Here is a 27,540-nt window from a genome sequence, read left to right on the forward strand (position 1 = left end):
AATATAAAGAATAATAATAGGTCTGCAAATTATTGTACTCATACACAAGCAATATATCTGCCTAACCTGACAGGGCTAATCTAGCTATGTATATCAAACCATACATGATATGCCAAATAAATTGTCTAAACATTCAGGACAAACTAGGCTATCTAAACCTACAAAATACAGTTACAAGCATATCCAACTATAAAGGATGTGTCAAAGGAAAGACAAACTTGTTTATCCAAATAAAGGAAACATACACCCGAGGATATGTAAATATATGACCATGTCGAACCAAGCAGGACAAGTCAAATTCAATGCATTTGTGTAGAGTGTAGTAATAATTTGCAAAGCAGAAATAATTGTTCCTTTATTCCTTAGTTAATGCAGTTATGATTTTACCCCTCTATACCAAATGTCTTTAGATATGTATTTTAGGCTTTGATATCATTATTTATGATATCTGGTTTCAGAATTTAGATATGGGTTTGATTTACACTATTAGGGTGCAAGATCTTTCAGACCACTCTTTTGGAAATTTTCAGATTTTCCGAAATGGTATTATTCCAAAGAAAAACATGGTCAATTCAGACTCAAAAACCATTAGTATTTTCTTTAAAAAATAATATAAAGCAATGATCAATTGTTCTGGATATATTCTGAATAATGCTGTAAATATTAGTGTTTCCATAGGGAAAGATTGCCTTTTCCCAAAACAGATGCTTAATACTTCTGTAGTAATCAGCTTGTCGTATAGACCCAGTCACAAAGATAATAATGAACTACTGGGTTTTCAATGGGAAAGTCTCATATCTTCTATGATAAGGTTTGCACTTGGGTTGTCTAGTTCTTGTGTTAGTTTTTGAAATTTTTCTTTGGCCTTATAATAGATTGGTAGAGTCAAGGGACATTACTCGTGTTGGATAAAAAGACTTCATGGGCAGCTACAAAGTAAGTATTTCTTGAAAATGAATTTGACAGAGGGGCACTGGAAAATCCAATACATTGCAGCCTGGGAAACTGGAGAAATTAAAAAAAGTTACATATGCAATGAAATTTAAACAGTCTGTAGCTTAGTACGATGGTTATTTGAACATACACAGGTTACATCAAAACACATGCATCTCCACATGCAGCGGATTCTTGGGTAAGGATTACTGTTGGTTTAAAAAAAAGATATAGAAAGTTCTATGGATCTTGGCAAAAAAGGATTGCAGTATTACTTTCAGGAATTATTCTTAATTGCTGCTGAATGAAAAGACTTATTCAAAGGATTCAATTGTCATATTACATTCTGATAAGGCAGCTATTGATTTCATATCTTAAACTTACAAACGCCAGAAAAATCATTTCTTTCAAAAGATTATTGTTGGGTCTTTACAACATTCTGTTTTTGTGCAGATCACAATTCAGGAATGTAAAATTTTACCAGATTTACTTTCATGCTTAAGAACAAGATATTCAAGGAAGTGCTTATGGATATTTAAGCATACCAATCTATATTTTACAACTCTCCAAACACATCCTGTATTTTGCAAGATGCAGATTAAGCTTCTGTTGCGAAGTAAGTGTACGGGCATACTCTAAATTATTTTAAGGTCTATTAGAGTTATTGATAGACTTGTCTCTTTCATGTACCTATTCAGTTTAGGGAAACCATCAAGCTCTATTTCACCTAGCAGCATGGGTATACTATTTTAAAATCCCAAACACCACAGACTTCTTGACCCATTTGTTAATCAGCAAAATGTTAAGTGGAACAAAAAAGTTTGCCAGGTCAGCTGATGCGTGCAACCTCTTACTTTTGATATTCGAAATAAAAAAAAATATGCTATTGAACTAAAACTAAAGGCCTTAAAGGCATCTTGGGTAACAAGACTAAGTTATCATGATGAATCTTGCATATTAAATAAAGTCATAAACGGATACCTTAGCGAAATGAATATAGACATTAATTATTTATTAACATTGTCTGAAAGAAAACTCGAAAACTTTTCACTTATATCTAACTTGCCTACTTTTTTTAATAAAGAAATATTCTGTTATTGCAATGAATGCAAAAAGCAAATAAAAGTATCAAATTAATCTAAAGTCAAATTTGCACGACAACCACTTTGAAACAACATTTTATATCAATTTAAAGGTAAAACAATATGCTTCAAAAATTGGATTGCAAGCAATATTTTGTATACAAAAGATCTCTTTGACGAAAATGGTAACTTTATAACATTACAAGAAATTTCAAATACTCCGATAAATAAATCTAATTGGCTGCGTGAATACAAGATTTGAAAAAAAAGTAGCAACTAATTATAAACAGAGCAATATGTTTGATATGAAGTGCTGTGTTTTTACTGAGACAACTTATGTAAATTTATTCAATTTTAACAGTGGCTTTCATTGTATTACAGATAAAAAATGTAAGTTTTTCCATGAGAATATGTTGTCTAAAGTGTAAATATCCATGTTATCAATCAATATTAGATCGAAACTTTTGTGTGAGTAAAGAACACTGGCGCAATATTTATAGAAATAAAATCAAACTCATGTATGATAAACATTTGAGAGAATTTAATTATAAATTGCTTAATAATATTCTATGCTGTAATTTTTTTTTTACAAAAATGTAAATTAAGAGCAAATGCAAAATGTGAATTGTGTGGAAATGAAAATGAAGATATAAAACATCTTATTTTTAATTGTAATAATGTAAAAGGTGTATGGCAAAAGTTGAATATTGTTATGAACTTCGATGTGCAATGGAAACATATTGTTATAGGATTCTACTTGGAAACAAATTCATGAATTCTTTTTTACAATACTGTATGATATCATATTTGGCATATAAAATATATAAATTCAAAATGAAAAGCAGTAAAGAAAATATCATACATGAAAAGTGCATTTAAGAAAAAAGCATTAGAGGTTCATTAGCAAAAGATATAGATTTCATTTTAATTTGTCAAAAACATACATGTTTTAAAACCAAGCTAAATTTTAAACAAATTTGTTATATCTTATATTTTTTTCTTTGTTGTTTTTATGCTGGTTATCCTAAATACCCGGGTTAACTGGTAATTGTAAATGGATATTGAAGGGAATTGTGTAATAAAAGATAAAAAAAATTAGTGGCCTTTGCTGAGAGGAATGGAAATCGCGGTTCATTCAGACTCGAACAGATACTTGCTGATTTGATGAAATACTCCTTTTCAGGCATGACAAAAAGGAGTTTAAAGAATTCTTACAAGGAATCTACTTTCAATACAATTTAGGTAAAATAAAAGTCTATCTTGACATAAATTCCCAACCCAATTAAAGCTTTGGTGCTGTACGTGCAACCTTAAGGTTTGCGAAACATCCGGAAATGACCCCCCTTCGCTACATCAGCACCTCTGGCACATTTTTAGGGTTTAAAGATTCGCAAAATAAGAGACATAGGATGGTTGCAGCTGATGTTATCCCAGATATACCTAAGGGTCCATGTTTTCCTAGCCTATAAGTACATAAGTGCTTTCGTTTAGAGTGGTAGAAAGTCCGATTTTAAATGAGAAATGGGTGAGAAAGTATCCTTTATCATGTTTCTGTAATATTTAAATGTATTCAGTGTCACGGGTATTCTGTCTGAGGCGGTATCCTTTATTTTTCTGCATCCTTTTAGGAATTAAATTGCTAATACAATAATTTCATAAACATGTCAATTTCATGCTTTGAATATCATTATAATGCATGAGAAAGTTTGGCATTGCATTATTTATCTGTCTTCACTTTATGCTATACTTACATACATGTACATGTACACGAAATATTCGGTAACTGTCTGAGGTGGTACTGAATATATTCGTTGTTGAGTATCATATGAATGATTTCTATTTATCACTTTGAATTTTTTAAATGCTTTTCTCAAGATATGCAATAATCCTATTCCTGGTACGTACATTAATGACTTTCGAGTTGTGTTTGGAGTCTGGAACTTTAACATGCTTAATATAGAAGGTTAATTTGTGAGAACTATTGACATGTGCATGACGTTTTGGGAACATTTCTATTATCCCTCCCATGTGTAACAGACTGTGCAGATTCACTTTACATGGATAACACACAAGAAAATGAAATCGTTAATGTCATTGGACACAGATTTGAAGTTAATATTTTCTCTATATTGTAACGACACATATACATGTATTTTCATAGCATTTCACACAAAAATTAATTGAAAATCTTATTTCATTTAAAAGTTATTAAAGCTTCAAATTTTTGACGGGTTTGATTGACACATCCGTGCACTTTCAAAATTTTTTTTAATCTAAAATCTGTAATCTAATTCATAAATGCTCTGTACACACACACATACATCCTCTTTATAACTTAACATGCTGCAGAACAGAGCTGAAAATGTACTTCAGGTTCATATGAACCGAATTTTTTAATCAGTTTCCGTATTTAAGAGCACATAACGCTAATGAGTGTAAATTCTTAAAATGTACTTGATAAAAATTCTCAATACTTTTAATAACAGGATCCTACCTCCTTAATTTGATTCCATAAAACAAGGTACGGTTTCAATACGAATAACGCACTTTATTTTTCTATGATTTAGGAGTGATTTAAGAAATCGAAATTTTATATACCAAATTTCATTTTAAAAGGTCTATAATGAATGGGTACTGTAAATAATTGAAATTTTTCTAAGTCTAAGGGACACAACTCTATCAATCAAAGTACTTAGGAGTACCGAGAGCAGGGCTTATTTACAGAGTAGAATTTTTTGTACACGAATCATACATTCATTATGTACCAAAATTACGAGAATTTCAGGCAGTGGAAGAATATTAAATGAATACAACTAGAAACATAATAATGAAACTAAACAAGAGGCCCACGGGCCTTATAGGTCACCTGAGTATCGTGCAACAACTTTCAAACAATTAAAATTGGTTCGTGTTTTAAACCAGAGGCCATAAAATTTGCAATTCACAATTTTGAAAGAGGCACCAGTGCTTATCATAATTATAAACTTAGCATGCTTACTCTATTAACCTAATACCCAGATGTAGATAAGAGAAACAACGAGAAAATGCACTTCGACTTTATAACCAGTTGTACACCTCATCCCAAAGGAACCACTGACCCTGGGGCCACATATTTCAAAATTTTGCAAATATAATCATAAAATGGTTGATTAATACTAAAGAGCAGATTTCAAAGCATTGATTTATTTTCAGACTATGACCCCCCCGCCCCCCCCCCCCCCCCCCCCCCACGAGGGCATGAAAGATAACCATTTTGCTAGATGCACTTTTCTTTATCATAAATATATATACTAGGATCATTGACATAAACCTTAGGAGCAAAGGAAGGTAAAGATATTCAAAGAATTAATGCATTTTCACTATATAATCCTTAGAGCCCCACCCAAATACCAGAATCCCTGATCCTGGGGCCATATAATTCACAATTATGGAAGAGGCACTCTTTCTTAACATAACTATGAACTTAATTAGATTATTATGAACTTAATTAGATTATTTAATACCCAGAAGCAGAGAAGAAGATCTTCAGAGAATAAATGCATTTTCACTATATGATCAATAGAGCCACGCCCTAACACCATAACCCCTAACCCTGTGGCCATAAAATTCACAATTTTGGAAGAGGCACTCTTGCTCAACATAACTATGTGTTTAGTTAGTTCATTTAATACTCAGAAGCAGAGAAGAAGATTTTCAAAGAATAAATGCAATTTCACTATATGATCATTAGAGCCCCGCCCTAACACCAGAACCCCTGACCCTGGGGCCATAAAATTCACAATTTTGGAAGACGCACTCTTGCTCAACATAACTATGTACTTAGTTAGTTTACTTAATACCCAAGAACAGAGAAGAAGATTTTCAATGAATAAATGCATTTTCACTATATAATCTATATAGCCCCGCCCTAGCACAAAAACCCCTGACCCTGGGGCCATGAATTTCACAATTTTGGTAGAGAACTCAATGCTCATTACATTCATGCCAACAGTTTGCCTGCTTGATGTCCAGGAGTAAAGAAGATTTTTAAAGATTGCAATAATTTTGGTGGTTTTGGCCCCACCTCTCAGGCCCCAGGGGGGGACCATAAAATTCACAATGTTTGTTCCCCTTCACCCATAAATGCTGTATTTTAAATTTGGCTGAAATTGGTTCAGTGGTTTCAGAGAAGAAGCTGAAAATGTTCAAATGTTAACACACGACGGACGACGTACGAAGGACGACGAACGACGGACGACGACGGACAAAAACAGATAGCAATAGGTCACCTGAGTTACTCAGGTGACCTAAAAAGGCTTCAATGACAACTTATTTGAAAAAAAAAATCTTCATTTTTTTTTTAAATATAAGTATGATAAGACAATGATTTATAGGTCCTAATACAAACAGGCCAATCTGGTTCCCATAACTGTTTTTCTTCGTCTTTGTAGAAAGCTAGATTACGATTACACTAACCATAAAAAAACCTTACGCCGATGAACTATGTTGTTTGACATGGTACTGAAATTTTAAAAGTCCTTCCATGTACCACTGATATTTATTTGTATATATAAAGCGTATTTTTTGTTGCCTTTTAAGCGTTTGTATTATCTCAAAAACTGTTGAGAGTAAGTACGTAATATACGATGTTTTTACATGTAACTTTATTTTTGGCGACTATGGGTTGGAAATCCTGCCTTGAACAGGCTGACATAAACCGGCAATTGCTCCTTGAGCAATAAGCCTGGCTTGAAATTGCTCGATCGTATCCCAAACAGAACGAGACTTTAGATGTATTCTTATGAAAAAATCTGTTCATCAGATTTCATTTCAATAGGTCTAACCTCATCAAGAAAAATTAACGGAAACTGAAAATAATTGGAATTTTTCTTAGTCAAAGGGACATAACTTTGTAAAAAAAAAATGGCTCGTTCGTTACCAAAATAGATCGCAGTACCAAGAGTTGCTGTGGATGGGATTTATTAATTAAATGGGCGGAGCTTACTCAGAAATGAGATCATCAATTAACAATGCAACTATAAAAGGCAGTTGGAATTGATGATGCATTTCTTTTTTAGTAGTATCATCAAATGCTTACAATTCTTCTGCGACAGGTATTTAAATTCTTGATAGTGCACGTATAGAAACAAATAATAATTTTTGAAGAAAAAGACACTCATCTATGAAAAACATGAGTTTTTAAACACAATAATATGGTACATTAACCTTTCATAAAAAACCTTTTTGTTTCTGTTATTTATATTGGTCTCCATATTATTTTATAGAAAAAAGTAAAACTTGATTTAATTTTTTTTCTTCCATGCAGTTAAATACTTGTCTAGTAGATCGTAGAGCAAGGTTGATTTCAATACTATACCCAGGAATCATCTTGTTTAGAATTTGTACATGTACTTCTGACCAAAAAAATATAACTGGCTTACTTTTTTTGAGTATTATTTTTCAGTCATGTTTATTATCACTGACATGCTAATTGAATTATCATTAGTTTCTCTTTGTAACAGAAAACAATAGCATTAAGTTTTAAGTGTTTTATTATATGAAAGTTTGAGTGCACATCAGCAAATCACGAAAATGGAGCCCCTCAGATTATTTGCAATGTTAATTAATCCCAATATAAAATATAAATTTATACACATTTATTAAATTAAATATTATTTGCCTTGCAAAGGTTGAAATTAATGTCATTGTTGGCCAGCATGTTCAGTGATGTGTAACACTGATACCCAAATAACATGGACTGACATGCTGCAAATCATGCCCCCAGGGAAATGAAACCTCAGATGTTGACATCATTTTTATACACATTAATCGGCCAGGTTAACACAAGCACAAAAATATTGGTGCCGTAATTTTACCATGGTGATTTAAGAAATTCGTGTGTTCAGGTTTTATTTGAGGGTTACATCTACAGAGAATGCTTTTTTCAGCATGCTTCATGTATTACCTTTAGTTCCAATTAAAATAAATCGATACTGTATGTCGCTCTATATATATATATTACTGTCATGAAAACGTCTTTTAATGTATTTCAAATAGTAATAAAATTAGAGTACATAATTTTACACAATGAATTCATTAAACAGGCTGAAATATTTTTGTATAAAAAATATATCAAAAGTGTAAGGGAAGGGGTGAAAATTATCTTCTGTCCTTTTACAATGAATTTCAGACAATATATATGTGTAATTTATATCACCTGAAGACATTAGGTAACGATAACTATTTCTACGTGTACTTAAAACATAAATATACAAAATTCTGTCAGAAATGCTTGCTTTACATTTTAGTATTTTTACCACCTTCCATGGACTGCTGGGACAGCTTGGACTACTTCCTAGAGCAGTCCTGCAGCAGTCCCGTAGCTTTATGAAAAAGTTTGCAGACACTCAAGCAGGAGGCCAAAGTTCGACTCTGGTTTTGTGAATGACTTTTTTTTTCTTGCATTATTTTTTTTTTTCATTTTATAATTATAATAAATAAATGAATCAAGTTATTGCTACATGTATTATAACAGGAAAAAGATAAACAAAATTTTTCAAGTTAAAAAAGCTGATTATTCAATAAAAAATGTAGCTAAATTGTAACTGAAAGACGACTGATATGTATCTGTTATTCAGTGGACGACACGGTAACTCAAAGAATATGGAAATGTTACGGGAAAGGATCATTTCAGTGACCATTCTGTTACCATTCTGTCAAATAAATGGTGTTATTTGATCATATGATATGCATCACAAAATATTTTATAATCTTGGAAATTGCTTCAATATTTTAAATCCGTGAGGCAGGTCTAATAATTAGGTTTGAACATTTTTCAAAGAATTGAATCGTAATATTACTTAAGGAAAAAATAATGTAAACACCCAAACTGCACTGCAACTAAATGTATACTATATATCATGGAATGGGAAAAGAGATGTGGATAGTAAAAAAGTTTCAAGAAACTTTTGAAACATTTAATATTACAAAATTTTACCAAAATTAACAACACAAAAACGTACGACATTTCGACTTTATTTACAACTATTCTCCATGATAAATTAAAGTCTAGGCTTTCTGGCGTCATTGACAGCTGCTTTTTAAAAAAAATGGAACTCGTAAAACTAACCTTCTCATCTTTCATTTGCAAAAAAACGTTGTTTAAAAAGAAATGATTGTAAACACAAGTACTTTAAAGTTGATATTAAAAAGATTGACAAGATCTATAGGGATTTTGGAGACAAGGTCTCCCAACAATCTTTTGGAATACCCTGGGTACCAATTGCGCATCATTATTACAGACCCTGAGACGTGGTTTATACTACGGTTACCTTGTACATGTACGCATGCTGCTCGAACGGCAGACGATCGCTACATGGTTTACACGAAACACTTCACGGTTTACACGAACACTACATGGTTTACACGATTAGCTTTGCAGCGAGGTTAACAGGAAAGGCGACGCGAAACGTTTTGTACACTTTCTCACACACTTTGTACACGATTCTACGGAAGCCCTGGAGGGACATTGACTTACTTGTTATGACTTATTTATATGACTTATTAGTTATAACTTTTTTATTTTGACTTATTTGTTGTGAATGTTTCATAGCTAGTTTTAACTAAGTGTAAGAAAGCTATTGAAAACCTGTTGCTTGGCTTACTTTTATGATAAAAATGATATTTAGTCCTATTTTGACTGTGGTTTTTGATTAACAAATTGTAGTTTAACATCCAGTACAGATGTGATTTCTAAAGTAAATATTCTTTTTGTTGTTATAACTTAATTCTTATTTTCTAAAAGTTATTACGTAATTCTTATATGTAACTTCCAGTTTGCATAATGATTGACAAACTCACAATCACTACTATGTATTTCATTTTGTCGTTAGTAATAAATTCAAGAAGTTTTTTCTGAAACTATACGTTGTCTCCATCTTTCACGCCACTTTTTATAAACTAAACTTGTTATAACAAATTCAAAATAACAAGAATTCAAAGTTAATTCATAAGAACTAAGTCAAAACACATAATAAATAAGTCAAAAAACATAAGACATAAGTCAAAACACATAAGGAATACGTCAATATCTCTCAAGGGCGTCCGTAATTAACAGATAAAAATTTAGTAATCACATCAGTTTTGTACGTTTAACTACAAAACTACAATTAATCGTTCTCAAAATCTTACCTACACTTAGTTAGAAGTAACAAAAAAACTCTCAAAACAAATAAGTCAAAGCAAAAAAAGTTATAACAAATAAGTCATAACAAGTAAGCCAATGTCCTTCCAGGGCTTTCGTACGATTCTCATACGTCTTTTGGATCCCGATTTGGATTATTTACTCGGAATTTCTTTGACATTATTACGGTTTTATAATATATATGTTAATTAAATTGCAATCTTTCACAGTACATTTAGGAGCTGTTTAAATTATAATTCAGTACACTAGTATATATAAACCGAAAGAAATGAACAGTACCCTAACAGTTGTAATTAATTAATAAAAAAGTGTCAATAAATAATTTTGTATTTATATTTCCAATTGCTTAGAGATGAATACTGATATCATCCTCTACGTATAATACATTTTATATGCTTGCTTTAACACTGCATTATAAAATATAATTTTATATTTTTCATTCATTACAATATTTTTCTTGCATTTAGAAATTCTTACATGTATAGTTTGAAGTAATATGAGCTGCAAGTTTGATGACGGATTTGTTTGTTGCAAAATTGTAAATAACTATTTCAATGACTGAAAATAACGTTGATAAAACCTATGTTGTTCATATTTGCGATGGAAGAACTATTTATAAGCTTCGATTGAATCAAAATTACATTATTGTTGTCCTGTGCAATAATGATTTCTTATATAAAACTGTATATTGGATTGTACTTAGAAATCTTTCTTCTGTTTTAGTCTAATTGATTATAAAGGCTAATATTAACTACAAATTTATCATAATAACCCATTTTCAGAGCAAAATGAAATTTTTAAAAATGCAGCTCATATTGCTTTAATAAATTGAATAAAAAAATTCTATCTCTTGCTGCAGGAATATGAACTCTTTCATTGATTTTCAATAATAATATTGATAAAATTAAGTTTCATTTCCGTAGGCTGATTAAAATTTGCCTTGTCTATACTTTATCCGACTAACGATTAATTTAGGATGCGCATTATTGCAAAATGTATATAACATGTAAATATAAGTGCATAAACAAAGTTTTGTCGAGGTATCATTTAATTTATTTTCTCACATGTATTGGGGGAATTTATTACAGAAACAAGTGCCTGTGATTAGAATTTCCATGCTCCTAGGGGACCAGATTAGAATTCAGTGAATGTTCTTCACTCAGTATGGTTCATATAACATTTCAATAAAGAATTTTATCTAATGTAAGCAATATGTATAGGAGAGAAACCGGGCGGAGGTGTAAGGGTGAAATGTTACAGCAAACAAAAGGCCAAAAGGTACACTTCAGCCAAGACTGTCTGACCCCCTATATTCATGAAGTGAGTTAACAAAAAGAAATGTGTTCTAAATGTATTTAATTGACCTTTTTATAAGTTTTTTCTTATATTTTTATTAGAACAAGCAAATTCAAAGAATTGTGGTCCCCCGTTTCCGGTCTCTTTGTAGATGAGATGTCATTTTTTTTGTCATGACATGTCAAATATGAACGCCCTATCATATGTCATTTATAAATCATCACTGAAATTATTTTTTGTAGAAATGAGACCAATCGTGAAGGTCAAGGTCAAGGGGTCAGAAATCGTAGAATTTTCGGAAAGATCTTGTCACAAGTGATGCTCATGTCAAATATGACAGCATCTTTTAAAAAAAAACGAAAAAAGATATGTTTTTATTTAGGTCAAAAGGTCAAAGTTGTTGATATCAAATGCAAGGTCTTGTCACAAAAAATACGTATGTAAAATATCAAAGTCTTGGTATGTACGAGGGCTGTTCGAAAATTATTGAGATATTGTGTATATTTTGCTTTCTGATGAACATTTTTCAATGAAAATTTACATTTACATAATTTACGTTTGACTTACACCTATAATTAATAAAAGCAAGAAATATTTTTCAAATATTTAACTCGATTCCTAGAATGGTATATAAATGTGTCAATAGTAGGGGTACCCGGAACAGTCACGAAATCAACTATTGAAAATATATAACACCAACTCTTCGTGGACCTATAATAAGAGCTAAAATATTTCATTTTTACGAAAGATTAATCAGCTTTATTTCATATTCATGTTCTGTAACTTTGTTAGAATTTTGAATAGAAATACGAAGATCATAAAAAAAATAAGTGCGGTAGAGAAATCAGCAATCATCAACAAATTAATTTTGACGTCAAGGGCGGAGCAGTGAGCACACCTAAAATTTTAAGAAGCACAATGTAGAACTCTTTTCAAGATTGATGAAAAACCTAATAAAACAATAACAACGTGAAAAAAATGTGTTTGGGTTTGTTATTTTATTGGTAGATATTTTTGTACAATTTATTCAACCAGTGTAAAAAATTAAAAGCTCTGGTTGACCATCAGTAATTACGTACGATATTAATCTCATTTACGGCATTAATAACGTTGACCCGCGTTGCACAAATCAGCACTGCATGATGCTAAGTCAATCTTTCCCACAATCGAAAAGTTTACACTGGGTTAGCAACAGTATACATTTAATAGAATAGTTTAAGAAAAGAGATTGTTTGATTTGTATTATGTTACATGTAATAAAAAAGAAGGAAGAGTATTTAAAAAGGCTTCCCGATTGTTTCACATGCGATCGAAACCATCTCCGGCTGACGTGACGTCGAATGACGCAGCGATGCTGCTCCGGGTCGATAGACATATGCAAGTTTATTATTTCACCGAAATTTATTTATTTATCATAGGAATTAGAAATTTTGCATAATTGTTTTATTCTTTCTTTATAAATTGTTGATTAATTTTCATGAAGATATCCCCGTCGTTTATGGAGTTACTGTAATTATCTCAATAATTTCCGAACAGCCCTCGTACTGTTCAAAAGATATGGCCAAAGTAAAAGTTTGGAATTTTTGTGTAAAAGTTGGTCGAGCTCCAAGGTTAATTAAGGTCAAAAGGTCAAATTTGGTGGAACCCAAAGATAGATCTTGTCACAGTGGAAAACATATGTAAAATATGAAAGTCATAGCTCAACTTAATCAAAAGTGATGGGCAAGATTAAAGTTTTTGTGACATTGACAGACTGACAGGTAGACGAATGAAATTTAATATTCCCTCTTTTTCGCAAAAGCGGGGACAAAAACTCATACTTAATCAAATACATATATATTGAGACTTTTTAACGCGCAAGGTCGTGCCGAGAAGAGAATGCTACCTGGAGCGTGATTGGCCATTAAAAGAAAATACCTGTTCAGTATTTGACAAGTGAAATGTGGTAGGATTGGAACTTACAGAGTTAATAAATAATGATAAATTTTATTGGTTACGATCGTTTATTGTACATTCGGAAACCTTCTAGCTTTATACAGTGATTTGGAAAACGTCATTGCATGGGTTATACATAAAATACAGTTTTTGAGTGGATAAAAGAGACACATGTCCAAACCGCGGTATATTTTAAGTCCAGTATTTCACGTGTAGATCAGTTGGTTTGGAACCTTTTCAAAGGTTTGTGCCAGCTCAATTTTTAACAATCGGGACGGATCCCGCTCTCTGTCTCTGTTTCGTTCAATTCAATTAATTGTCTCGTTCAATACGTTCAAGTTGTTCTTTTGTTTTCCTTATTTACATGTCCATTTTATTGTTATTTCCAGTTCCTTGTTTCTATTTTTGGTAAACTGGTTAGGTTAGACGTAGTAGATTTTTCGTGCAAGGATGGGTCACTTTTCTTCGGACTAAGCATTGAGTAAGACGGGCTCTGGACTTTTACAAAGGTGTATTGGTTTATAAGAAATTGGTTTAATACGCAAATAACTGTAAATTAAACCAACTTTTATTCGCGACGACTTTATTTCGCGATTTACCGGGAGTAAACTAGTTCGCAACGATTAATTTTCGCGATCAAGTCGTTTTTGGAACTTTTTCTCGCACGCGAATAAAAGTTGGTTTACAGTACTCTTATTGATAAAGACAGTGTGTGATATTTAAGAGGTTTTTTCAAACGGTCGTTTTCGTTACACTGGTATCGTGGAATTTTTCTGAATTGCATCGATACCATGTAACGAATTCCGGTTACTTTTTTGCCGTTAGTGGTTTCTAAGTTTGAGGGTAAAACCAAATCCTGTCACAGAAATAAAGGTGATATAAAAATATCATATCAAGACTTAGGCTTCTTTGAGAAACATAGGAATTACAGGTAAAATTTGTAGGGAGGGATGCACTTTGGAAAGAGATTTTTAATTTGGTGCAGAACTCACATAGTTGTAAACAAATGGAATTTGAAAATAAAAGTGCAACGGAACGGTATATTTTTTCCCGGCTTGTTTTGTTTTGGCCAAAGTTCAATATATGTATAAGTGACAAGGGCTCAACTTTGTATGGAAGTCTATGGGAAAAAAATTGGTAGTATTTATCCCTTAAAGCACTCTTTACTTTCACTTTCATTTTCTCTGATTTTGGCAAAAGATTTCCGACAGAGAGAAAAAAAAACTCTTGAGAAAAATGTGTGCCAATTAAGAGATTTTTATAAACTTTGCAATCAATTTATTTTCTTAAAATATGTGTAAATAGTATCTGTCCAATTTAAAAAAAAAAAACATGTATGTCCATCGTTATGGGTAAGAAATCTTTTAGCTTTTATCTGCAGGTTCAATTTTTTTTCAACTCTCTTGTATAGAAATAAACATAACAAATTAAACAAAGAAAAAGAATAATAATAGTCACCTGTTTTAATTAAATGTACATTAATAGGGTAAAATACCATTAATAGGTATTTCCAGCTAGAGAGAAAATGGGTGACCCGTTGCCATGGAAACAAGACCAATGGGTTTCACCAAAAGTTTCAACAAAATCGATTGGAGTTCATGTTTACAGAGAAAGACTTTTAGAGTTCATGTCAGTTATAAGCAAAATAAAATGACTTACCTGATTCCTGACTGACCAACAAGATTGTATTTAATCTCCAGCCAGTGATAGCATGCTTGGCCTTTCGAGACCGATAGATTAAGTTTCTTGATCGTTAATTTTATATTGGAATCGCTTGGTCCCTACAATTTAACATAGATATGTATGGCTAGAGTTAAAATACATTGTAAATAGAAGCTTTTTAGAGGTGCTTTATTGTAAAAAAAAATGCTTCAATAATAACAGCTATGTTAAAGGGGCATGGACACAATTTCCACTGAATTTTTAAAACCAATTTTAATGTTTACTATTCCTACCTATGGCCTCATCTAAGGATAAGCAAAAATTTAAACATCATTTGTTGATTAACAAACGAGATACAGAACTTAAAGCTCATAATTTTTGTTTACATATAGAAAATATGAAATTCAGCAAATAAATAGAAACTGTTGAATCGCATTTAAAATAAACTTTTTATTGAAAATATCTCCTTTGAACGAACATATATTAGTAAATTAACCTATGTAAACAAAAACATAACATGGACCTTGTTTACATAACAAAGGGTTTGAGCTATAAATTTGTCTTGTATCTCGACATCTGACGTTCAAATTTTTGATGATCATTAGAAAGACCCTAGTTGAATATTTGTAAAAGTGGAAAAATAAAATTTGAAAATTTACCTGAAACTGTGTCTATGCCCCTTTAAGCACCGATATGGAAAAGTTACCAAGGCACCGTTTTAATTAATATGTATAACTTCTTTTAAAAATTGTAACAAAGTTAGTGAATATCTGTAGAAAATGTAACATAGTTTCCCATTATGGATAGGGCTGGACCGCATACAATACACAGAGTTATATCGCATGTATCAACTTTTTGTCATGTGACAAGTATAAATTTAGAATTGTAAAGTAATTAGTAAAATAAAGAAACAAAAATTTATAAAGATCTCTTTCTCAAGAAAGGCAAAGTCATATGCAGTATTGATATGGAGATATTCTCAAGTAGTTAAATTTACCCCCCCCCCTTTCAGTAAACTTTTTAATTCTGATCTGATTTGTGGTTTTTCCTAGATGATGTGCTCATGTGAGCGATGGGGCCCTTGGGCCTCTTGTTATATATGTAACCTAGTTTAACAGTAATGGAAGGCTATTGTACTCTAATCATCCAGACACATCTCTTATTTGTTCTGTATTTCCAGGGATATTTGTCTGATGGTATAGATTCATATTGATTCCAATCAAGATCTATGATGCCTCCACAATCTACAATAAAAGTAAAGTTAAAGATTAATAAGCATTTAAAAATATGTGATGCTATTATATGTTGTACGCTAAAGTAATCATTTTCCATTCAACAAAAAAGTGGTGAATATTTTTAAAAATAATTTGGGTAACATTTTATAGAAAAGAAAACATTGTTATATATCTGCCTTGCCATCCGTTACATGGGCATATTGAAAAACTAGAAACTCGTCTTAGTGGAACTAGGGAAAGTTATGTCCTTTTGCAGTCCCAAGAGAGGCTTTACCTGCACACTCTGTTCTATGTGTTAACCCCCATCGAAGTCCCCGTAAGCTATTTATACGTAAATAAAATGAATGTGTTTTATTGTTTATGGAAACGTTGAGCCAACGTTTGTGAAAATTCCAATATATTCAATTCCCTCTCAGTCATATCAAGAAATTGCTTATACGTAAAATCACTAGATAGGGTTCATTACATACGCTGTGAATATCACAGAAGAAAGAAGAAAGAAAGACTAAGAAAATAAAAAAAAATAATCCACTTTCTGTAACGACCGGAAGTATTGACGACAGAAAAAAATTTCATGGGTGAAATCTATCATCTATGATATCTGACAGAGTAAACTTTTATATCTTAGGTAAGTCACTCCTTAGCTTTTTAGAAAAGTTCACGCAGAAGCTTTTACTTCAAAACTACTTATCAAAATTCAATTTTTATAACATATTTATATTCAACAATGTAAATTTGTTAACATTCAATGAAAAAACTGCTCAAAAATCAACAAAGAAGCAAGATTTATGAGGGACTATTTCTTTTGGTGGAAGGATATTTAGCAGAAAATTCTGCAAATCTGCACATTTATAAAATTTAATGTAATGGAAATTTAGCCTCACATACTTTTACTTGGAGAATATTTTCCGTTTTGAAATTGCTGAAAATATTTAATATAGGTCTTAATTTATATTTTTAGACTAAGTTTTACACCTTCCCTCAACAAACTTTCCCAAAAAATGAAAATATATGAAAGAAGTCAAGGTCAAATTTACACCATTTTTAGCCTGAAAATCACATATTTTAACAAATATTTCAAAATTAACATCACTGACCCCACCCTTTTCTTTCATTATTTTAAACTACTAGATACTTGTGACTGATCAGCACTCAAGTCGTAAAAAGTTTGATATAATTTTTTTTTTATTGTCTATTAAGTTTTTTAATACCCCAAGTATGTTATTTTTTAGTGCAAAAAGGTCAAACAATAATTAACGCGCATTAATTTGCAAGATTTATTTAATGTTAAATATTATTCAAACTATTTTACGTAAAACAAGATTATATTTATTGCCATGCTTACATCTAATCAAATATAATAAGGGTTAAAGTAATTAACCAAAGATATGAAATTTAAGTGCAAAAAGGTCAACTTAAATGTACCGTTGATCAGTAGGATGCACACTGACCCCCTATTTTCTTTGCGATTTTGAGTTACACTTAATGAGTACTTATCCAAAATATACTTCTCGAAAAATCCTTGATATAACAAACTTGAGGAGTGACTTACCTTAAGCTTAGAAATGGAGCGGAGAGTGGTCCTTTACAAAATTTTACCTTACAATAATATAAAGAATACAAAAAAAAACTTTTTACAAGTAATGAGTAGGTCTTCCGTTATACTGCTTCCTGTCGTATGTCCTTTTTAATGAAGGTATTAGCCTAAAACATACCCGGTATGTAGAAAAGGAAAACCAACTTGATAAATTCACTTTTTTGTAGGGATGTCAACGAATATTCGAATATTCGAATATTCATTCGATGAGTTAATATTCGAATATAAATTTAAGATTCGAATATTCGTTTTTACGTGTACACGTGTATAAAAGAGAGAAAAGCCTGACAAAACTTATTAGAAATTGAATCATGTTTATGCAAAATTCAAAGACACTCCTCTTGGATTACCTTAAAAGTGTGAAGAGTGTACCTATTAAAATAATTTATTCATTTGTTCACTTAATTAGTGGTATGATAGTTCCCAGTGCTTACATGTACAATCAGCTTGTATTGTTGTTAGGACACAGTTTTACAGTAAACACATGGATCCCTTGTTTATTAAAATATCATTAAAATCATTATCAGGAAATTAATTAGCAAAAAGTAATTGCTTTTAATCTTTCTCTTTTAATTAATTGTTCTGTTTGGTATAGATTTGTACGAGTTATCATGTAGACTTAAGTAAGACGATCAATTAATATGAAACATATTAAAAATCTTCTGAATTTCCCAAAAAATAAAAGAAAAGATTATGGATGCATACTCTTCATATATTTGATAATTTGAAAATATAATTGTGCTGCATTTGCAAAACTCTACATGGGTTTTTATTACAAAATAATGGCATAAAACATATACTGCTTGACAGAAGAGAGAAGATATGTATTTTATAATGCAAGATGCATTTTTTTTATCGAATATTCGAATATATTCGAATACTCCTATCGAATATTCGAATATCAATTATTGACAATTTTGACATCCCTACTTTTTTGTTATGACCCGTTGAGACCTTAAGTGGAGAAGACACACGATTTTCACATGATGCAAATAATTTTTTGACTAGTTATCAGTACTGAAACTTTAAGACTTGAGTCGTTTCCTTTTTCAGATCGCGAGTCATTGTGAGAATGAGGTCGAATTAAAGGAAAGAAATCATACGACCGGAAGTAAATAAAAATCTTTGACGCTTCTCCAGACATTTGTAGTATCCACAACATGTATGAAGACATTTTAAATACTAGTTTATCTATAAGCAAATATTAATGAGAAAGTTTAAAATTTCTCTTATAAAACCGAAAGTTGACATTTTTGTTCCCGGTAGAATCTAACGTATTTCAACACGGCGAAAGGGATTCAATAAAGTTATATTAATTTTCATTTTAAAATGAAAAGTTCAAATTTTCAATTTCCTTGATCTCTTCCTGTGATGATCGGAAGTGACAACCCTGTTATTTCTACATGTCGAGGTCTTTTATTCGTATAAGTTTGGTGTCTTAATCTCCTATCGTTTTCGTGATATTGATAAGATATAACTTTCCATTTTGAGGACAGGGAAACACGCAAGCTGAAGTTTATCTTAGAAAGATATTTGATGTTTCTCTAGACATTTGCAGTCAAAATGACATATCCAAAATTCATTCCAAATAGAATAATCAATAAAAAATATATTTGTGGGAAAGAAAAAATCTCATTCTTTTTTTTCTCTTATAAGCGGATGTTGCCGTTTTAAGATGCAATTATGTGATTAAAATAATCCAAAAGGGAAAAGTTGAAAATTTCGATTTCTTCAGTCACTCCCTTTGACAATCAGAAGTAACGGTGGACAATCTTAACCCAATTGGATTTGCATATACTCATCAAGATCTATTGCTCATGTAAGTTTGGTGCACTAATCTCTTATTGTTCTGAGATATGACTCGGACAAAATATTTTTGCAAATTGAAAACAAAAAGCGGTCATATCTGACGTCTGGAAGTTAATTTGAAAAAAAAATAAATTCTACGAAAAAAATTAGATGTATTTTCAATTTTTATCATCCCTGAAAATTTCAAAAAAATCCGTCCAGCCTTCTCTGAAAAATATTGCTGACAAGATTTAGGAAAAATGATAACTAGAGCAAAGCACAATGCAAAGCAACGAGTGGGTCTTCAATCCGATTTACGATCTTGACAATAATAGTTCCATTTAAAAAGACGGAAGAACTACGGAAGATGAATAAAAAAAATGCTGAATTTATTCACAATATGCTAACAAAAACAGATACAAAGTGAGATTTCTAATATTTATTTATATCCGGTTCTTTTTCTATGCATTCCTGTGTGACAGTCAAAACGACTAACAATTTTACAATGCGTGTGTTCCATGATTTTCCTCCAAGTTTCAATGAATAATACACATCTTTGAATATTTTCCGGTTTATAAGACCCAACTTCTGGTGTTTAAGACCCAAATTCCGGTGGATATAAAATTACTTGAAACACCCTGTAACTTTATGATAGAAACAATTAAAAATGATTTTTTTTTTAAATATTGATATTTTAAATTACTCCCGGTGGACAACGGAAGTAAAAACTAAATACAAGATGCAAATGTACTCAACAAAATCAATTGTCATAGAAAGTTTCATGATTGGAATTTTAATCTTTTTTGGGAAATGGGATGGACAAAATTTCAATAAAAAAAGAAAAGAGGGCCATGGGTCTTATAGGTCACTTGAGCACCATGCAACAACTTTCCAACAATTGAATCTGGTTCATGTTGTAAAGCAGAGGCCATGAAATTCAAAATATCTAAAGAGGCACCAGTTCTCATCATAACTACACACTTAGCATGATTTGGTTACTAAACACTCATATGCAGAGAAGGGGAACCAAAATAAAAACATTTCAACTAATCAATAATATTCAGCAATAATCAGTAGTGTCCCATCCTACAAGAATCCCTGATCCTACATGTAGGTCCAAACATTTCACAATTTAGTAAAAAACCTTTGTTCATTATTTATGTTTGATTAATATCAAGGAGCAGATTTCGAAGCACTTATTCATTTTAAATTTAATTATAATTAGAACCCTCCCCCCATTCACCCTCTTTCTAAGCCCTGATCCAAGGGCCTTGGAATTCACAATTCTGGAAGAATGGCTCTTGCTCATTATAACTATGTATGTAGTAAGTTTCTTTGATACCCATGAGCAGAGAAGAAAACTTTCACAGAACTAATGCATTTCCACTATATAATGAATATAGCCCTGTTCTAACATCAGAACTCCTGGTTTGTTTGAAATCCAAGAGCTGAGAAGATTTTCAAATAATTCATGCATTTTGACTTCATAATCAACCCTAAAGCCAGTATCCCGAACCTAGGAATATAAAATCCACAAATTTAGAAGAGATACCCTTCCTCATCATAACAATGTATGTAGTTAGTTTGTTCGATGCCCAGGAGAGAGAACATTTTCAAAGAATTAATGTATTTTCATTTTATAATCTACTAGTATATAGCCCCACCCTAACTCCAGAACCCCCGAACCCAGGGGCCATAAAACTCACAAATTTAAAAGAGGCACCCCTCCTCCTCATAACTATATATGTACCTAGGTTAACGTTGTTTGATGCCCAAAAGCAGAGAAGAAGATTTTCAAAGAATAAATGCTTTTTCACCAGGTTATCTATATACGACTGTAGCCCCGCTAGAACACCAGAACTCCTGACCCTGGAGCCTTGAAATTCTCAATTTTCGAAATTCTCTCTTCCTCATCATAACTATGTATGTAGTTTGTTATATCCACCGCTTGAAAAGTGGGAGGGTATACTGTAATCGGTATGTCCGTCCGTCCGTCGGTCCGTACGTCCGTCTAGCTGTACGTCCCTCCGTCTGTTACGCTTAAGGGTACCCATCTCTTATCCGCAACTCCTCTTATAACACTGTGAAAATTTAATGAAACTTTCACAGAATCTTTATTACATATTGCAATAGTGATCTCCTATTTCACTTTTTGATCCGACACATATTTTGGGTTTCCCGGCCACAGCAAAACATGGACTTTGTCATCAGATATAACCATATGGGAGGCAGGGGTATCATTCAATGAGCTTATTGGTCACCCTAGCTACCTCTAGTTTGTTTAATATCGCGGAGCAGAAAGGGACATTTTCAAAGAATGCATGCATTTTCATTATATACATGTAATCAATAGAACCTCACATTAAAGCCAAAATCCCTGCCCTTGGGTCATTTATTTCACAAATTAGAAGAAACACCCTTCCTCATCATAACTATATATGTAGTTAGTTTGTTTGATAACCAGAAGCAGAGAAATCGAACAAGATTTTCAAAGAATTCATGTATTTTCACTATATTATATATAAAGCCCCAACCTAGCACTAGAACCATTATCCACTGGCAATGAATTAAACAATTTCTGTAGAGGACTCAATGCTCAGATGATCTAAAAATATTAAATAACTCGCGACCGGAAGTGACGTCATGAACTAAAAAATACCTTAAGTTCATATGAATTGCAATCACTGTGAAAGTTTTATGAAAATCCAATCACGGGAAATCGCATGCAAAAAATCGAGAATAATAATAATAAGAAAAATTGAAAAGAAACAACAAAATAATAAGGTCTTCCGTTGAAAAGGAAGACCTTAATAATAAAAAAGTTGAATCACTATAAGGTCTTCCGTCTGAACCGGAATACATTAATAAATACTCCAATTATTTTAAGGTCCTTAATAATAAGAAGAAAAATAGTAAAAACAATAAGTATTCTCAAACTTCGTTTGGGGAACATAATTAAACGTAACAATCTATTACAGTACAGGTGTATTAACTGATAGCAAATGTTTTTTTTCTTTGTTTTTTTAGTGCTTATATATATATATATATATATATATATATATATATATATATATATATATATATATATATATATATATATATATATATATATATAAAGCACTAAAAAACCAACAACACTGTATATCCTAAATGTCGGATCTACCAAGTAGATACAAGGTCACGGATGGAAATTTATATAAAACACTAAAATGACCAACGAGACACGAACAATAAAAATTGTCAAATTTTCGGGACGCCCTGTCCCTTACTCAGGACAAAGAAAAAAGTTAAAAGGTCATAAGAACGAAGGGAAAAGAAAATCAAAAACAACTAGCACTACTACTAAACTACTAAACACTATATATTTACAAACATAGTTACATTTTGAATTGGAAATTTTTAAGAACACTATAATTAAAGAAAGAAATCCGGACCGCTATGAAATACGTCCGGTCTATCGGGTATGCTCGGGTGAAGTGCGATTTACATAATTGAACGAATTAATTATGCTAATTAATTACGACAATCAGTAAATCGTACAAAATTCTTAACATTTCTTTACACATAAACTCTCATAAAACCGTCCACCCCTGAAAACCGGACACCGGCCACTTACCAAAAATAAAATAAAATGATAACCAGAATATACATTTCATAATTAAAATAACAGAAGTTTTGCTCAGGAATGTTTTAATTATTTACTTTTCACTGAAATACAAACAGTTTTTTAATGATGTAAGCGATACACAGATACCCATGCAGTATTCTGTATAGAGTTCATTTAAGGTAAAAGGTCTGACACATTTATTTCTTCGCATATGGTTAATAAAAGTAACTTTCCATGTCTTTTCTGTTATTTTTTAAATTTTTAAAAATAAAAATCAACATGTATGACGAATTTATCATCATCAAATATAATTAACATTTTTTAAGACCTTAAGAATACATTACACGTCTGCCGTAATATAATGACATGTTGACACCAATTATATATTTTTCCTAGCATCTGTCAAATAGTTCTGCAATTCTTCAGTATGTTAGATTTTCGGGAAACCGGCCACCCCTCTAGTCCGGCCATTTTATTCAGTCCGGCAGCTGGCCAGTTTAGAGAAGTTTTACTGTATATATATAAACAGAGTCGATTTTACCTTTATCACTTTTAACCTGGTTACAAGTAGTGCCATTCAAATCGTCAGGACACATACACTGACACGTATGAAGAACATATCCACCGTTTTGGCACACAGGAGGATCTTCTTTACATAATGCTGTAAAAATCATTTTTTTTAAAACTACAATTAATGCGCACATATGATTTTTTCTTCATACATACGATTTAAGAAAGAAATAGGTTGGTCATTGTCTTCTAAAAAATAAGAAAACCTTATTATTATTCTTATCACTTAATCCTTCTAAAGTCAAGTTGTAACGTGATTAAATTTTAAGTGCTGGTTTCGAGAAAGCAGTGAAATGAATACTTTTGCTTCAATAAAGTATATCAAATTATGAATTGTTAAAGGATTTTTTTATTTAAGATATTTGGCCACTATTGGCCCCTTATTTGAGGGAGTAGCCCCCTCTCCTTCATTTTATCTTAAAGCTCGTGTAACAGCTCTTATTGAAAATTTTTTAGACTCTTTTGTTTTCTTTTCGAGGGAACAGCCCTTTAATTCCTTAATGGGAATGTTAAACAAAAAAACGAGAGGTGACCTCTTTAAATCAATATGTTACTTATCAAAATATTTCCACCGTTGAGAGATAAAGCGCTACAGATTTTGCATTGTGGTACCTTTTGGTCCTTATTCATGTAAAATATGACATAAAAGTAGTAATATATAGTTGAAGATTGTCGAGATAATTTTTTTTTCTATTTCGGTACCGCATTGCAAAATGTTGATTGTAAAAGAGTTATCGATTAAAGATTTATGACACATTACAGTCTCTAATTTGATTGGCTAGCCCCTTTTTATTTATTTTAGCTTAAAGCTCTCACGATTTCAAACAGATTTGTTCAACAAAAATTTAGAGATTTATTTTTCTTTTCCGAGATATTTGCAAAGAAATGTTTAGGTACCAACCCTTCAACTACTTTATGAGGACGTAAAGCAAAAATTGATAGGTGACAAAATATTTCGAACCTTAGGTATATAAAGTCTAAAAATCTCGAATTGGGACACCTTTTGATCCTTATTTCGGATGATGAGTACTGTAAATATCGCGAAAATATTTTTCAGTAGAAGACGTACAATAGAATCTCTTCGAAGGTCTTTTGTAAAGACAGACAACCTTAATAATATGAAACAGTATAATCAGTATTGTTCTGTTTCTTTAGATGCAGGTAATGTAATACGTAGCTTTGTTAAAAAATATCCACATTTAAAGACAGAATACACTTGATACTAATAAGCAAAAAAAAAAAAGACGTATAATGACGTCATGGAGCAGTGAGTGGCAATAATATGTTGTTTTGCATTCGAGAAACCTCAAACACAAACCCTGAAAATGCGTGAGAAACCAGAAAATATTTAGAAAATACCGGTAAGCCGTGCATTTATGCATACTGAAAAAAAAAATTGGTAGAGACTTTGAATCACAAGATTCACTGCCTGCAAAGAAACAGATTGTCATTAAAAATCTTGTCGAATATGATGCAAAGACAGCTTTTGAGTGGCAGAGACTTTGAATCGGACATTGTGCGGTCTGTGGAGAAACTGGTTAAAAAACTCGTGTCAAAAGATGATTCGTGCATCTGTTTCACTTAACAGAACTTAATTGTGAAAGCAGAATGACGCGGTAAAAGATTTAAAAACGTTGACAATCTAACTTTAAAAGATAATCGAAGAATTGTTGGCAAACTAGTAATCAAGTGTTTTGGATATGATTATTTTTCTTGAATTGGAAAGACCCGAGTATAAAGTGAAAAAGGCAAAATAAGTTTGAGAAACTTTCTCAATTCGTTACGCTACAATACGTTGTTAATCGTGCTTTGTGGTCACAAAACATGGTGCTTTTCCAACTGGCGAACATGAATTCCATATAATAAATGGATAAATAATAATGGAATGAAACTTCATACATAGAGAAAAAATTGTTCTTGCAAATAAAAATAAGTTGATTTCGATTATTGTAAAAATAATATGATGATGAGGTTTGTTGTCTATGTATTTTTTGAATTGCTGATCCTCGTACAGAATCGTAATTGGAATTATAAGAATTAAGGTATGTCACTCGTAAGCTTTTTAGAAAAGTTCACGTAGATCCTCTTTCTTCAAAAATATTTATTATAATTCATTTTTTATAAAATATTTAAATTCAACAATGTAAATTATTCAACATTCAAGATGAAAGGAAATTAAGCAGAAAATTCAGCAAATCTGCACATTTATTAATTAAATTATATATCTTGGAACTTTAGCCTCGCATACTTTTATTTGGATAATATTTTAATCCATGATATACTACGAATATTTTAAAAAAGGTCTCAATTTAAATTTTTTAGAACAAATTTTACACATTCCCTCAACAAATTTTGCCGAGAATTGTAGATATGTTAAAGAAGTCAAAATGAAATTTACACGATTTTTTGCCTGAAAATCGTATGTTTTTACTAAATCCGGATAGGCTCATATCTAAAAAGATAAATAAAATAACTCATTATAACGACTTATTTATCTCGTTATAACGAGTTAGTATCTCGTTATAACTAGTAAGTATTTTGTTATAACGAGTTAATTATATCGCTATAACGACTTAGTTTTATCTCGTTATAACGAGTAAATTATTTCGTTATGACGAGTAAATTATTTCGTTATAACGAGTAAATTATTTCGTTATAACCAGTTGGTTATCTCGTTATAACGAATTAGTTATCTCGTTATAAGGAGTTAGTATTTCGTCATAACGAGTTTGTTATCTTGTTATGACAAGTAAGTTATCTCGTTATAAAAAGTTAACTATCTCGAATTGGTTATCTCGTTATAACGAGTTAGTAATCTCGTTATATAACGAGTTAGTGTTTCTTTATAACGAGTTAGTATCTTATTATATAACGAGTTGATTATCTTGTTATAAAGAGTTAGTTTTCTCGTTATAACGAGTTAATTATATCGTTATACTGAAATTATAAATTGCCCTTTATTTCCAAATTAATAGCAATTTGGGAATTAAAAATGACTGTAGTTTAATTTCCATTGAGGTGAAGTTGATTATTGTCAGTCGTACTTAACTTTTAAATTGATGAAAAGTTGCAAATTTCATTTGCATTATGGTTTAAATAATATTAATCTTGTACTATCTTGCTGTTAACAATCACAATTTGATAAGTAAAGCAATCTTTACTTAGCACATTTACACATTTATACGTGTATACGCCAAATGTACTTGCAACAAAGTTTGGCACAACTTTCTCCGATAAACGACAATAAATCTTCATCATACTTGAAACAAACTGTAAACAAATTTGATCGACTCGGTTTTATATGCTATACTTCCTATCACTAAGATATATAACAACTTAAGACCAGTTTTTATCTCGTTATAACAAGAAAATTAACTCGTTATTACTAGAAAATTAACTCGTTATAACGAGATAACTAGTTTGTTATAGCAAATTAATAATTATCTTGTTATAACGAGATAACTACCTCATTATAACAAGATAATTAACTCGTTATAACGAAATAATTTACTCGTTATAACGAGATAACTAAGTCGTTATAACGAAATAATTTACTCGTTATAACGAGATAACTAAGTCGTTATAGCGAGATCATTTAGTCCTTATAACAAGATACTAATTCGTTATAACGAGAATACTAACTCGTTATAACG

General features: G+C 31.3%; 1 protein-coding gene across 1 annotated transcript in view; it reads right to left on the reverse strand.

Annotated features, from left to right (window-relative positions):
- Positions 1-27,540, reverse strand: part of LOC134277252 (zinc metalloproteinase nas-36-like) — a 72,883-nt gene that overhangs the window by 30,389 nt on the left and 14,954 nt on the right. The window contains exons 4-6 of the mRNA XM_062759569.1: positions 23,859-23,978; positions 16,228-16,334; positions 15,088-15,209 (exon numbers count right to left, since the gene is read on the reverse strand). Coding sequence (XP_062615553.1) covers positions 15,088-15,209; positions 16,228-16,334; positions 23,859-23,978 — 349 coding nt within the window. The remainder of the gene's footprint in view (positions 1-15,087; positions 15,210-16,227; positions 16,335-23,858; positions 23,979-27,540) is intronic.

Source organism: Saccostrea cucullata, unplaced genomic scaffold (assembly GCF_032062105.1).
Source record: "Saccostrea cucullata isolate Sc308-1 unplaced genomic scaffold, CSIRO_AGI_Scuc_v1 ctg338, whole genome shotgun sequence".
Lineage (NCBI taxonomy): Eukaryota > Metazoa > Mollusca > Bivalvia > Ostreida > Ostreidae > Saccostrea > Saccostrea cuccullata.